General features: G+C 36.6%; 2 protein-coding genes across 2 annotated transcripts; both read right to left on the reverse strand.

The window, feature by feature from the left end:
* Window positions 1-1,158: 1,158 nt before the first annotated feature.
* Window positions 1,159-6,759, reverse strand: LOC108977000 (homeobox protein goosecoid-like). Its single transcript, XM_018946479.1, has 2 exons — window positions 5,785-6,759; window positions 1,159-1,241 (listed from the first exon to the last, which is right to left on the reverse strand). Exon 1 carries the CDS (start codon window positions 6,745-6,747, stop codon window positions 5,809-5,811), a length of 939 nt encoding a protein of 312 aa, XP_018802024.1. The 5' UTR covers window positions 6,748-6,759; the 3' UTR covers window positions 1,159-1,241; window positions 5,785-5,808.
* LOC108976999 (transcription factor SOX-3-like) lies at window positions 6,660-9,839 on the reverse strand. The gene has a single exon (XM_018946477.1). It carries the CDS (start codon window positions 8,440-8,442, stop codon window positions 6,751-6,753), a length of 1,692 nt encoding a protein of 563 aa, XP_018802022.1. The 5' UTR covers window positions 8,443-9,839; the 3' UTR covers window positions 6,660-6,750.
* Between the last annotated feature and the right edge of the window lie 6,050 nt (window positions 9,840-15,889).

The following is a 15,889-nucleotide window of genomic DNA, read 5'->3' on the forward strand; positions in this document are numbered from 1 at the left end:
TGAGTCAAGCCACAGCGAAAGTAGTAACAAAATAATATTCGCGATTAAATTGAATTCTTTACCCGAAATGAATATTTGACAGATTTTACAGTGCTACTACGATAAAGGCAAAAATGCATCTCAAGCCGCCAATAAAATTTGTGCAGTTTATGGACCCGATACAGTTTCCATTTCCACCGCACAACGATAGTTTCAACGTTTTCGTTCTGGTGTAGGGTGGTCGAAGATGCGCCACGCTCCGGAAGGCCTGTCGTCGAAAATTGCGCTAAAATCGCTGAATTGGTCGAAAGAGACCGGCATAGCAGCAGTCGTAGCATCGGTCAAGAGCTGGGCATGAGTCATCAAAAAAAATTTTATGAACAATTGAAAATTCAATAAAAATACTGCAAGAAATACTGCAAGACTTTTTTGACAACCTAATAGATTTTCCAGGCCTTAAGCAATCCTGATAAGTACTGAAAGTTCCATCACTGCCGAAAGTCAAACCTTCTTAGTTCACATTTTCATTGTTTGCTTTGTATGCTTTCAACTGTCATACGCGCAGCTTATTAGTAGTAGTAGGATACTATATGAAGTATAAATGGATCACCATCCATTTCGACTTTTTTTTTAAGAAAAAACGCGTTAACTTCAAATTTAATGGGAAATGTTTAATATCATCATCCTTTGGCTTTCAGTTTATATATTTTAAGATAGCATTGTTAGAAGTTCACGCCAGTGAGGAAAGTTCTCTGATCGCCTTTCACTTAGGAGTGGCCAGAAATGATACTTTTACAAGCTCAAGCAGCTCACAACTTCCGATCTAAGAGCAAGTATCCTCTGGTTAACCAAAAAACATCACATTGAAGGCAAGCTAAATGCCAACAAATATGAAGAAAGCATATAATAAATTATAATGCCACCCAACCTGTTATCGCTAATTGGAATTTCGAATGAAAATACAAACGATAGTCGTCGTCTAATGCCGTCGGCAAACACACAAAATTTTTATACGAAATTTTTCTTCGCATCATTTTAAAAAAAAATCCCAAATTCACCATAAATAATACATATATATATTTTATTTTATTTTTGTGTAAACATTTTGTTATTTTATTTTTATATTATCATCATTTTAATAATATTATATCTGTCTCTTATACACATCTAGATAATTATTTTTATGCACTTTACAACTACAGCTAAAACTTGTTTAATTTTATTTGTAATTATTATGATTTCTCTTAATTACTCGGCTAAATGTACNAGCTTAATTTCTTATTCATATATATGTATGTGTACTATATTTTTATTGTAATTAGGGCTTTGAATATTTGTTTAGCTCTCTAAATTAGTAGTAATACTACTTATTTTTTAATTTTCTATATTATTGCTTAATAATTAAATTTTTAATAATATTTGCAAATTTTAAATTAATTTTTCTTAGTTATTTTCAGACAGCGCGCGCACATCCATACATATCGTCACCTGAAATACAAAATAACGTAACATCATTTTTAATAAGTTTTCGGGCGAAAGAGAACGATTTAATAGAAACCAAAATTTGAGTTTTGGTTATAAAATGGTTATATATTAGTTAAATATTTGATATATATGTCTTATAACTGACTGCAAATTTTATGCCAAAACTCAAATTTTTTTCAATATGAGTGGTTTCTATTATATCGCTTTTCCCGTGAAAAAGTGGTGTTCCGTTATTTTGCTTTTTAAGTGACATTGTGGGATTTGATTGGAATATTTTTTATACAATCTTTATTTTTGCTTACAAATCGAATTAAACTAAATGTGAAATTGAAATTTTCTAAAACCATGTTTCGATAGCTTATACCTGCAAGAATACCATACTAAAATTTTAAATCGGTATTTCAAATAGTTTCTGAGTTACAGCCTTCTAAAGTGATCGCGCAAATTGCCCTTAAACAGCTTTTTAAAAAGTTGTCTACAATTTGACTCAATTAGCAAATTTTTTCAGAGCTTCACGGAAGCTTTGACTAATTAGCATTGTTTTGAAAAGGTCTAAGAGAGTTTGTTGCTAACTGGGTCGTATTTTTTATGTATTATTTATACATTTATGTCCAGCAGTTTTTTAATGCGTTGACTTTCCGTTCCATGAACTATAATTTTTTTAGTTTTTTTCTTTACGCATATCGATTTCTATACAAATTGGAATGTGTGAAAAATCGTTAACTTTTTTCACTTTCCTGGAAGATATCTCGAAAAACTCTCCCCAAGTATGAAGTTACTCCGCGTTTAGTTTTCCTATTTTTCTTATAATTTTATTCATTCTCATTTGCTTTCAATGTGACAAAAATGTACTGGGAAAATGTAAATATTATAATACGCAAAATATTTAATTATTCATCAATATTTATTTTGTCGCTTTCAAAGTACTCGCCACCAGTTAGAATACACTTATGCCAACGAAAACACTCTCCACAAGCACTTTTGAGTTGGCATTCGGTTCCACGGAGTGGCAGTATCAGTTTGGGGAATAAGGAAAAATCATAGGGAGCGAAATCTGGTGAATGGTTGACCGATGGTATTCATTACGTTTTCGTTGCGTTGGTGTATTATCATATTAAAAAATCCATGAGTTGTTATTTCACAATTCCGGTCGTTTTCTAGGTCCGAAATTATTATGAACGAATTTTTTCGCACGGATGCCATAAGTTCTTAATGTTTGCGTGCTTATAAAACTTTTCAACAATTTTTGTTGCATTTTATTTTAAAATAATTGATCACATTAAATTTATTGAAAAAAGCTTCGCAATTTTCTCCTTCTGTAAAAAAAAAATCCCATAAAAATAATTCGATTTGATTCTTTTACAAACGAAATTACTTGCAACAGAATACCATGGAAAATCATGCTCAAATCTTAAGGTTTACCTAGAAACTTATCCACATAACTCGAAATTTTCTTTAAAGCTGACGCGAATTTCATTAGTTGCTAACTAAATTGAAAAATAATGACATGAATTCAATTATAGATCTACATAAGGTGATCGAAAAAGTCAGAAATCAAACTTCAACTTATTTTTTGTACATTTATACCAAGAAATAAATAAACAAATATGTACTATTTTGGTCGAATAATTGTTGGCATTATTCCGCTAGCGACATTATTCCATCGGTGTAAATCGAATTTTTTAAATTTTCAGAACGAAATCGAGTGAACCATTGTTGTGCCACAAGAACAAGAACAGAGACAGCATCGTTTCCGTAAACTTCACAAATTTCATTGATGGCTTGCGTGGTATTCTTCCCTTTTTATACAAAAATTTCAAAATATAGCGAATGTCTGCGTTATTTTCACTCATTTTAGAGCAGCTATGACCTGATTTCAACTTCCTCGAATTAAATTTTTTTTTTTGTTAAATAGAAAGGTCAGATTTTCCAACAATATATGGTATAACACAATGTAGTTAGTAACACTGAAGATATACGACTGCAAAGACATTTATTTTAAAAATACGAAGAGACTTTTTTGACTACACAATATTTTTATATGTTATATACCATATAGCTCGAAATTGTAAAGTTATTCTTGCTTTAAACTCTAGTTTTGAATAATTTTGAATTTTTGAAAAATTTTAGGTTATTTGTCTGTAATTTAACTGAATTTTAACTCCTTTTGAAATGTTGGAAAATTGAGTTTAGAACTTTGTAGAATTTTATTAATTAGCAGATATGCATTTTTCTATAATATTGGCAAATAAGATATAAATTTCGAATTTTTACATTAAAAAATGGGCATTAACAATTTTATTGCAGAAAGCTAAACAGAAAAACTTAAGTCACTAGATGCGCTTTCCAAACACTTGTACTATAACACTCTGAAAACTACGTTAAAAAAATGCAAAAGGAAACCAAAATTAATTATGCAATAATTATTATTAATTTCGCAAAGCAACAAATCAAATACTCATAATTTTTAAATTATTTCATTAATTTTACTTCTAATTAACTAAAGAATAATAATTTACAAAATAATTAAAAGAAATTAATTTTCAAGCTGATTATAAATAATTACTCTCTAATTAATGAAAAATTATCTATTATTTAATTTAAAAAAGAAAGAATTATTTTTAATTAATTAACAGAAATTATTTTTAATTAATTAACAGAAAATAATTTTTCGCACTATTAAGTAAAAACAGTTCAATATTTCAACAAAACAACAAAATTTAATTTTCAAATTAATTAAAAGTAATAACTCGATAATTAATAAAAAAAAATTAGTTAAGTTAATAAGTTTTCTAACTAATTAGTTCAAGTTGATTATAAATAATTACTCTCTAATTAATGAAAAATTATCTATTATTTAATTTAAAAAAAAAATTATTTTTAATTAATTAACAGAAATTATTTTTAATTAATTAACAGAAAATAATTTTTCTCACTAATTAATTAAAAACAGTTCAATATTTAATTTAGCCAACAAAATTTAATTTTCAAATTAATTAAAAATAATAACTCGATAATTAATAAAAAAAAATTAGTTAAGTTAATAAGTTTTCTAACTAATTAGTTCAAGTTGATTATAAATAATTACTCTCTAATTAATGAAAAATTATCTATTATTTAATTTAAAAAAGAAAAAATTATTTTTAATTAATTAAAAGAAAATAATTTTTCTCCCTAATTAATTAAAAACAGTTCAATATTTCATTTAGCCAACAAAATTTAATTTTCAAATTAATTAAAAATAATAACTCGATRATTAATAAAAAAAAATTTTAATTAATTTCCAATTAAATAATGAATTATTTTTAATTAATTAAAAACGAATAAGTTTTCTAACCAATTAACACCCAATTAAATATACGATTTACCCAACGATCAAACGTTCGTTTGAAACGCACGCTCCAAATGTCACTTTTTCCGTTGCACTTGGCATGAAAACACAATTTGTTTTTGTTTTTATTCTTAATTACAACGTTTTATTAAATGTTTTTCTGCGTTTTTTTTTTTATTTAATTTAATTTTTGTTTTTACCATTCCTTATTTAGCTAAAACTCTCAATTCTCTATCACACTTGACGCATTTTCATTATTATTATTATATATGTATGTAACTAAAAACGAGAAATAAACTTAACATAAATATTTGTATATATGTATGTGTTGTTGTGTGTATGTTTGTATGCACTTAATTACATGATTATCAACTTGAAGTGTGGACAAAAAGTGCGCACTTATAAAAAGCTTGCCGTAAAATTACAAATTCGAAATTCATGAAGTTTTCGCATTGCAAAAAATCGGGAATGTGTCTTGTTGTTGCTGCTTTTTTACGCATTTTGTTGCATGCGGTATGCTAGACGCTGCACGCGCGCCTCAACGCGGTCATAGTTCGCTACTTAAACGTTAACATGTTGTTTTTGTAATTTGTTTAAACTAATTTCTATCTTTTTGCAATTATTTTTTGTTGTTTTAATATTTGGCGGTGCTTAAAAAGTACTTGAGGGCGTGTAGCGCGCCACAACGCGGCGCCATTAGTCAGTTAATTTTTTTTACAGTGTATTTTACTTGAAGTTGCACGCCGCGCCACTGCGCGCGCTCAACTTGCATAATTAATCTGCTTAATTTAATTAATTTTTTTTTTGCATTTTTCAACTTTTTGCGCATAAAATTACTTGACATATTTTTGCGATTTTTTCTGTTTCTATTTTTTAAATTTAAATTAATTTATTTATAATAATTATTTTTATGCACTTTACAACTACAGCTAAAACTTGTTTAATTTTATTTGTAATTATTATGATTTCTCTTAATTACTCGGCTAAATGTACTTGTGTAATTTGTAGTTAATTTACAGTGTGGATATATCCAACAGTCCAGCGGCTGCGTCGTGCGGATGGTGCAGCTGATGCGTTATGCTGTGGTGGGGATGGTGGTGGTGATGATGATGATGCGGCGCCAAATGGTGATGGTGCTGGTGGTGATGGTGCAGCAGCGCCAAAGGGCCGCCAACGCCCAGGCCATCGCTACCGCCGCCGCCGCCGCCGATCACATCGCCATGACTGCCGCCCATTCGACCCATCAGCGCGGGCGACACAATTGTGGTGGCGGTGGCGGTGAGCGCTGAACCACAGCTCGCCGCCTGCAGATAAGCGCCGTTCACTTGATGCTGCAGCGCCGGTGAGTGCGCGGGCAACGGCAGTGAATGCGCCGACGAGCGGCTGCCGCCGGAAGAACCTGAAGCCGTCGGGCTGGGGCGGCCGCCATGCATGCCGTTCACATAGCTGTGCAGCATGCTGACGCCACCACTGCCGCCGTTGTTGTTGTTGCTAGAGCTGCTGCTGCTATTGCCGCCGACGCCGTCTAGCGATTGGCCATGCAAGCCGTTGTGCAAATTACCGCCACCACCGTTGTGTTCTGCGTGCAACAAGCTGGCAGCGCTTGCGGACGCTGGCGGCTCCAGCTCCAATTGCGATGTCAGCTGCAATTGTTGTTGTTGTTGCTGCAGCTGTTGGTGATGCTGCTGCGCTAGCTGCAATTGTGCGTGCGCGTGCGTTAGTTGCTGCTGCGTATGTTGCAGCAATGTTGTGGGCGGGGTGGTAGGCGATGTGGATGTGGAGGCCATGCCATGATGTTGCTCTAACGCGCTCGTCATATCCGTTACGGTTGTGCCGGCGTTGGTGGCAATGGCATTAGCGGTGGCGCCGGCCCTGGCGGCAACGACGTCGGAGGCATTAGTGGATGCAATTGTGGCGATTGTGAGCGCTGACTGACCATAAGCACCGGCCATTTCTCACATGTGAGCGAGTGGCGCCATCGCGTGCATCGATTGCTGATGTTGCGCATGCTGTTGCTGCAAGTCCGGCGAACTATTTTGATAATGCATCAGATTGCGTTGATGTTCCGCAGCGGCTGCGGCGGCGGCGGCTGATGCCTGCATGCCATCGGGTAAATGATACATGTTCATCAAATGATTCAAATCGGTCGTTTGCTGCGTCGCGCCATATTCACGTTTCATTATATGATTGTTATTGTTGTTGGCGGCGAGCACAGCGGCGGAATTTTGTTGCGCTTGACTATGTAGTGGGCTGGGTGAGACCGGTTCGGATTTGATGCTCGAATCGCTCGGACTGTGACTTTGGCAGGAGACTTGGGAACCCGGTTGACCGCCTGTAAGGCCATACGGTGAGCCAGGCTGTTGTTGTACATTGCTATAGGGTGAACCGGGCTGCTGTATGCTGGCATACGGTGAGGTTTGTCCACCCGACACAGTGCCGTACATGCCGTAACCGCCACTCGCCGCCGGATTCATGTAGTTGAGTGAGCCCGCAGCAGCGGCCGCCTGATGCATTTGTCCCATATCGTAGCGATGATAGTTGCCCATATAGGCGCTGTGCTGACTTTGGTATGCGGCGGCTGAAGGATCATGCATCATATAACCGTTCGGCATATAACCGTTGGGTGCGCTCATCTGATACATATCACGATTGACGGCGGCAGCCTGTTGTGCGGCTGCCATCGAGCTGGCGCTTGTATTGCGCGCCGCGTTAGGCGTATTCGGTTCGCTTGGCTGCAGCAATGAGCCGACGCCCATTGGATACTTCTCCTTCGATTTGGTAAGTGTCTTTGTCTTGCGTCGTGGCCGATACTTGTAATCTGGATGCTCCTTCATATGCACTGCGCGCAAACGTTTCGCCTCGTCGATGAATGGACGCTTCTCCGCCTCGGACAGGTCCTTCCACTGTGCGCCCAAACGTTTCGAAATCTCTGAGTTGTGCATTTTCGGATTGTCGGAGGCCATTTTGCGGCGCTGTCCGCGCGACCACACCATAAACGCATTCATGGGACGCTTAACGCGCTCCGCATTCGCTTGATTCTTATTCGTGGTCGACACGTTATTGTTATTCACATTGTGACTACCGCCACCAATAACCGTGGGTACGTTCGTATTTTGTCCGCCGCCAATAGAGGCGCCACCACCCATACCGCTGTGATGATGCACGCCATGATGTTGCTGTTGCTGCTGTTGTTGCTGCTGTTGTCCACCTGGCGATGTCATATGATGACTACCGATGCTCGATTGTGTGGGACTCAAGTCGCTAGCGCTGTGCAATGGTGAACCATGTTGCTGCTGCTGTTGTTGTTGTTGTTGCTGCTGTTGCAAACTGGCGCTGCCATTCAGCGTATTTGCCATGCTGGTCTGCAATGAACTCAGCGGATTGCTGGAGAGTACACCACCGCCACCACCATTGCCCAGCAGCGCGCTTTGTTGTTGTCCACCGCTGCTGGCCAAATGTGTGGCCATATGATGATGATGGTGCTGACTCAAATGCGATTGTGTCAAGTGCGATTGTCCCAGATTCATGAGCGGTCCGAGCGCGCTATACGGCGACGTGGCATGTCCATGCAAAGCGGCGGACGCGTGATGCGGCGGCATGGTGGCATGCAAGATGCCGCCTTTCATATCCGATTCCATGGTCAACATGTTGTGTGTTGCTGGTTGTTGTGGCGGTATAGCGTACACGGCGGCGTTGTTGTTGTTGTCGTGTGTCTTATGTGATTTATTGTAATTATTATTATAATTATTGTTGCGTTGCTAACGCTTGTCTTGCTGGCGAAAATTAGTTTGTTTGCTTAGCGTTTCGTGCGCTAAATGTTGCTTTTGGCTTTGCGCCTTTGATTTTTTTCTTAAATTTTTCTTCTAATATTGTTTGCTAGTTAAGCGCTCATATTTGTTACACTTCGAAGTAAATTAGTGAGTTGGTGGTGTTTAGTTTGCACTGTTTTGAAACCATTTTTTGTGCGTCAAAAAAATTGGTATTTTTCTATATATATATATTTTTTTTTTTGCGCTCTTGCTGTGTCTACCTGTGTTTGTGTAATGACTGTTTGTGTTGTTGTAGTTTATTGGCAATGAGGCTGCGCTTATGCTGCGTCACTTCAAACACGCTTGTCAATTATTTTTTTCACAAATTTTTAACCTTTTCTTTAGTAGTAAACTTTTTATGTAAGCCTAAGCGCCTTATATTTGTATGAATTTTGGTAGCGCTTTCTAAGCAAACCACTTTTATGCTCGCTATTTTAGAAAATTTTTGCTCGCTTTTCGCAAATTTTTGTTCGCTTTCCGCAATTTTTAATTTTCCCAAACACTGTTTCTTTTGCACCGTTACTTGCACAGGTAGCACTTCGCTTTAACTATGCTCTTTCGCGCGTCACCTTCACCGCACTACGCTCTGAAGTAGCCTTTTTATTTGCTTTCGCCCGTCGTCTTTGAGTGCCGTAATGCTTATGCGTTTTTGTGCAAATTCTGATTATTGAAAATCACCAAAATTATTTAGTCAATCAACACAAGTATCCAACTAAGACTTAAGCGGCTGCTAATGCACAATTTCACTTTAAAAAATAAAATTTTTTTTGTATATTTGAAAAACACAATTTTTGGATTTTTTCATAAAGTTCACTTTCGGTTTCCGGCATTACATGCGTTATTTTACGCTTTCTTAAAAACAATATAATTGTTTTTTTTTTTGTTACACGTTGAGTCACACGACGAGACGTCGTTGCGTTACCAAAGTCTTTTTATTTCTATATAAATATTATGCTTTTTTGTCTGCTCGAGTCTACAACACTTTGCCTTTTCAATTATTGTGCCTACTACACTACATGCAGAGACATTGAAAAGTTTGTCAAATAAATTTTTACAATTTCCGCGATACGTCAACACGCGAATACCTCCACACTGCACTGAATTGAGCACCTTTCTGTTTTCGTTCGACGAGCATGAAACCTGTTCGAGGTGCTAGCTGGCTAGAGCGCTGCTGCTGCTGCTATGCTACAGTATGTTGTCTTGTCGCTCGTGTACGCGAACGAATAATACACGAAGTTGAGCAGACACGACGTTAGTTAACTCTCCGCGTTCGTGACTCTCGTGCTTCTGCGTGTGTTTGTCACAATGTTAGTGGTAGTTATAGCATTAAACAACGGACCACTGGCTCATGTTGACTTGGCTGTGCGCTGAGCAAGCGCTAACTACCCTCAGCGCCGTGTGCAAGCGTGCTATCACGCTCAAACTTGTTGTAGGCACGTAGAAGAGTAAGAAGAAAGAGCGCGCTTATAAGTACAACACTTGCTACTAAGTAGCGCGCGCTTGAGTGCGCGAGAGATAGCTACATATGAGTAGGCCAAAACGTAGTAATGTGTATGCGCGCTCTTCGCCGCACAAACGCGCACACACACTTTATATAAGATAGCACGCTCTACATACTTATACGCGCAGCGCAACGCAAGGCATATAAATCAAATTGCCGTGGCAGTGTGGAGTGACTGACGCGAACGTTACACGACGCCACTTACATAGCCTTATGTCAGTTTGTCAGCTAGTGGGTTGGATTATGCGCAGCAACATGCGATAGCAGAGCTTGCCACTTTCGCGTGCTAACCAATCGCTATGCTAGCGCGCCATGGTGGGGTGGGGTTATGGCACACGGCGTACTACTGCTTTACTGTGCGCACACGAGGCATGATATTATTGGAGTTACACTGCGCGCTGCGTTGGCTGAACCGCTCTAGCATTTGTGGCATGTAAGCGCGTTTGAGCGGGTGCTGTGTAAGCGGCAGACTGAACGTCGACGTGCTTAATGTCTTTGCGGCTGTTCGCCGCCACTGTTAGTGACAGCGTACACGTACTTTAGGTGGCATATACAAATATGCCGGCTTCGCAATCGATTGTTTGCCACCACCGCCGCTACTCACACGCACGCCGCTATGTGGTGTGTGGTTGCAACGCTGCAGCGTTGTTTTTTTTTTTGTGTTGGTATGTCGACAGCGTATCGTGTCGTGGCGCGCTATAAAATTCAACGCGTATTGGTTGTTCTGAATTATAGCAAACACTGTTGCCACATTTCGTGCGCGCGTTTGTGTAAATGTGAATTGGTAGCGTGCGCGCTTGCCAGTGTGCGTGATGTGTGTGTGCGTGTTTGTGTGCGCGTGTTCAACGCAGTCGACGGCGTAGCATGTTGACGTTGATTATCGAGCAGCATTAAGCGGAGTATCTAATAGTTGTTGCTATAAAAAATGTGTAGTATTTAAGATTTAATGCGTGCTGCTATGTGGCGGTATGCTGGGCGTTATGGATATGCTTGGAAAATTTCAGCGCATTTTCAAGCGCTTCCTGTTGGCAAGCACAGAAATAGTTATGCTTTAAATTAGCGCTTAGTAATTTGCAGTAAATTCCAATATTCAATATTTCAACGGTACAGCGCGCGCTTGTGCCGCACTTATATAGCTACATGTATTAAGGGCAAACGCGAGAGAAATAAAAGAAAATTTAAAGTTTTTCAACCCGCAAACTGCTGCAAAAGCGCGCTACTATTTGTTGAAACATAAAAATATTTAAGTTCTCCTGGCATAAGCGCTGCTACTGTTGTTGACCTTACAGTGACCTTCCTGCCACTTCATAATTTGCATATACAGACGCAAAAATCAGCTGAAATATCAAACTGTGTCGTCGCGCTAGCGCTTTTACTGTCTCACAACCGCGCGCGTCGCCCTCAACCCCACCAAAGAAAAAGCAAACAACAATAATAAAATCACTAACGCAGCGCTGCAACTATATTGGCTTTTATTGTTTTCCACGTCGACTGTCTGTTGCATGCATCCGTATATTATATACAAGTGACGTACATAAACACACACACACATACAAATAAGCCGTGTTGGATGCATCAATTACGCGTACAATGCCAACAACAACAGCAACAAAAACAATGCATACATAACTGTAGATAGCAGCGCACAATGCGTCTGCATATTGTTGAACGCAGCACGTCCAGACGCACTGGCAGACACTGCATGCTTATTTGTTTTTGTATGCATTGTTGTTGTTCTTCTTGTTATTATTGTGTTGTGGGAGGGGCGGAGCACATACTTACATACATACATATGTGTGTGTGCACGCAAGTGCGTATATGTGTGAATTGTTGCAACGTTGGCCGCAGCGTTGGCAGCGCAGTCGTTGGCATATCAGACGAAAAACGTCATTCAAATTTCGGTTAGCATCACACCAACGCCATGACGTAGGTGCACTTACATATGCGCATTATTTTGCTTGTACTTACTAATACATACACATATGCATGTATTATATATACACACACATATACGCATCTGCAGTAAATATGCAAAATAGTGCGGCAAAGGTATACAATTTTATGCAAATTTGGCACAAAATTCGTTGGAAGTAGGCGAAAACTTCATACAAGCACACACCCATGCATACATATGTAAGCGTGATTGTAAGTTTGTTGTTGTTTGTGGCATGCTTGTAGTTGTGCCTGCTGCAGCGCATGAAAGTCTATGCTACGGTTTAAATTTTCGAAAATTATGCTTTAAGGGGGAGCCTGCCTTAGAGGCTTCAAAAAATCGATTTTTTTTAGGAGGGAAGAAATAATTGAAGAAGAAAAAGAAATTTCCATTATTTCTTGTTATATATTTGAACATCTTTCATAAATTTTTTGGATTTTGGATTCTACCTTTGGGAAGCAATTGTCCGAAGCATCTCGCATGCGTATTTGCTGGAAGGCGGGCAGATGCAGGTCGCAATTTCTATCGGGCACAAAAATTCAAAGAGATTCGTATTTTTTAATAATTTATCTTTTAGTTAAACGAAGAAAATTCCAAAAAAATGTGAAATTTTACAAATTTTTTTAAAATTAAAAAAAAACTGGTTTTTGACCAAAAAATGTTAGTTTATGTTGTTTAAAAATATGTTCAAACATGACTTTTCTTAGTTTTCCTTTTAGTTTAAATAGAAGATTATTTAATGCCACAGATAATAAACTTTTCCCAAATTCCATTTGGCGTTAAGTTTTTATTCCATCCTGCCCCCCAATTGAGAAAAATCGTAAAAATGGAAAAAACTGAAAAATCGCGCGTTAAAGTTTTCGCTTTCTGCTAAAGCTGAAAGTTTCGACAGTATTTCGAATTCCCAGGTATAACTTTGGGCACATATTCTTAGAAAATTTTAAAAGACATTTGCAAAAAAAAAAAAATCGGATTTTTGATGCTTCTTAACGTAAATTGAAATGGAATTTGAGTATTGGTTTTAAAATGGTTATTATATCTGACAGCCATTGTCGATTTCATTTTGATGATACATTGTTTGGCATACCATGTAACGATATATTTCCTATATTTTATTGATAGAAGTAAAAAGCTTTGTATAAGGCAAATTTATGCCAATACTTGGCGATCTTTCGCAAGCTAATTGATACAGCGGGTTTTATCTTTAATAAAGCTTACCCAAGCACCGAATAACTACTGTCAGCTAGAAGTCTAAGCAGTTCCGCTTGAGATTAGTCCCCTCTTTGCATATCGCTTTAGGCGAGAGATTAGCATACTATCTGCGTTTTATCTGCTCCCGGGCATATATATTTTATTTGAATATATATATATATTTTTTGGTAAATAATAGAGTAAAAAAAAAATAAATTTAAGATCAATTGAATGCTCTCTATTAGACATAACACTGTACATACACAGTTAGATACTGGATCAAACCATTTTTATATAAATATAAAAGAAATTCCTCCAATTTTCGAAGTTTAGCTCCAAAATTGAAATATTTGACTTGGAAGTTCGCTGAGCTTATTGCGAACATCTATGTATGACATGTTAAGTGAATAAAAAATTAATAGTATAGTATAATCTTAGTTTTGCGCTTATTTCAATATTATTATAGGAGGTCAAAGTTGGATCTTCGAAAAAATAAGAACTCTGTTATTGAGAATGAGTCATAAATTTTGGTTAGAAATTAAAAAAATTAATGAAAATAAATTAAAAATGAATGAAATTAAAACTTTATGAATTAAATACAAAAATAATCAAATTAAAAATTGTCAAATTGCTTACTTTACTTTTAAGTGTTTAGGACAGTCAAGAGCCATCATTTTGACAATTTATCGTGAGCATAAGATATATGAATCTTATCTATTAAGATTTTTGAGTATATAAAAGAAGTTATACAGACATTTTGATACGCAACATTTTTAAATGGGGTAAAGTTTGTGTGGCATGAAACAAAAAACTGCCTTTTAGCTTACCATCAAAAAAAATCGTTGACTTTCATAAACTATTTTAAAATACTGCAATACCCAAAAAAAAATTCCAATAGCCAATACTGCAATATACCAAAAAAGAGTAATTGGGGTAAAGTAGTGCTTTCTTATGTTTCCTTTCTGCTCTTTGTGCTCTATGCCTCATTGGACCATCGTTTACCGTTGAATTGATGAGGAGTGTTTGTTTTTACACATTTTGGTTTTTTTCTTGATTTTTAACCGCAAAAAAGTACTATTGTAGTAATTATATTTAAGTAAATCGGCAATTCATTGATTCTTGGTTTTAGTCCTTTAGCTGTCTCATTATTGTTGGTATATCTAAGTAGAGATTTTCTAAACTTGAGTTTAGTTTTAAACTTAATACGAATTAGAGTGAATTAAAAATTAATAAAAAAAAGTAATAAAGAAATATTTTTAGCTTAAGGGAGGAGTCTGATTTAGAAGCTTGGGAACGATTTTTTGTTTGTTTTAAATCTCTTTAAAAACAGATAAAATCCAAAGTTATAGATTGGAATTCGAAATATTGTCGAAGTTAGAGGGAAAATACTGGCCAAGCCATTATTTAGCAGGTATAACTATAAACGCTTGGACAGACTTTGACTTTTCCTAATTGGCGGGCAGGATAGAAAAAAAACTAAACGTCGTAAGGAATTCTAGCAAAACTTATTATCTTGGGCATTTAATTTTCTTTAATTTAAGCTAAAAAATAAAACTAAATAGGGTCAAGTTTGGACATATTAAAAAAAAAAAAAAAGTAAAATTTTTTTGGTGAAAAAACCACTTTTTTTTTAAATTTTTAAAACATTGTAGACTTTTACGTTATTTGCGGCATTTTTTTAGTTTAACCAGAAGATAAGTTATTTATTGGTTGTCAAAAAAGTCTTGCGGTATTTTCGCTAGTTCGCCAACGCCAACTGAGAGCGCGTAGTTCTAGTTTTATTCGTCGCATCGGGTCATGCTAAACCTTTTTGGAAAGCTCATTTTACTCCCTAACACGTGTTTGATTGATTGTCGTTTCTTTTAAGTCGTTCGTAAGTTATAGGGTCGCAAACATGGAGCAAAATAAAGAGAAAATACGGCGTATTTTACAGTACTACTACGATAAAGGCAAAAATGCATCTCAAGCCGGCAATAATCTTTGCAATTTATGGACCTGATATAGTTTCCATTTCCACCGCACAACGATGGTTTCAACGTTTTCGTTCTGGTGTAGAGGTGGTCGAAGATGCGCCACGCTCCGGAAGGCCTGTCGTCGAAAATTGCGATAAAATCGCTGAACTGGTCGAAAGAGACCAGCATAGTAGCAGCCGTAGCATCGGTCAAGAGCTGGGCATGAGTCATCAAAAAAAAAAAATTTATAAACAATTGAAAATTCAATCAAAAAAATACTGCAAGACTTTTTTGACAACCTAATATATAACTAGTGAAAACCCTAGACATTTCGCATTAATCAATTATTTTTAACCCTCCCAAAATAATCCTTAAAAAAATTGACTTTTGATGCTAAGAGGCTGCTTTAGAAGCCACACTCTTAGTATCAAAAGGCTTACGATAGTGTCACATTAAAAGTAAATTTCTTAGGAGGATTTCAATTGAAAAATGTATAAAGCGGAAAAAAATTAATGAAAACTGAAGATGTTAGTGTTAGGCTCAACCTATACCACATATTATACGTACACATTAATGTTTAATTTAAATTTGAATTTCCAAGCTCAAACATTGTTTCAGAAAAGGCTTTCATACTTTTCTTGTAAATCATTTTTGGATGTTTTGCACAAAATCTAAAAAAAAACATCAATAAATACCAAAAACCGTTTC

Source organism: Bactrocera latifrons, unplaced genomic scaffold (genome assembly GCF_001853355.1).
Source record: "Bactrocera latifrons isolate USDA-ARS-PBARC rearing strain unplaced genomic scaffold, ASM185335v1 scaffold_82, whole genome shotgun sequence".
Classification (NCBI taxonomy): Eukaryota; Metazoa; Arthropoda; class Insecta; order Diptera; family Tephritidae; genus Bactrocera; species Bactrocera latifrons.

Coding starts and splice junctions, on each gene's coding strand:
- LOC108977000 (XM_018946479.1), bottom strand. CDS start 6,747: ATGGCCGGTGCTTATGGTCAGTCAGCGCTCACAATCGCCACAATTGCA.
- LOC108976999 (XM_018946477.1), bottom strand. CDS start 8,442: ATGTTGACCATGGAATCGGATATGAAAGGCGGCATCTTGCATGCCACC.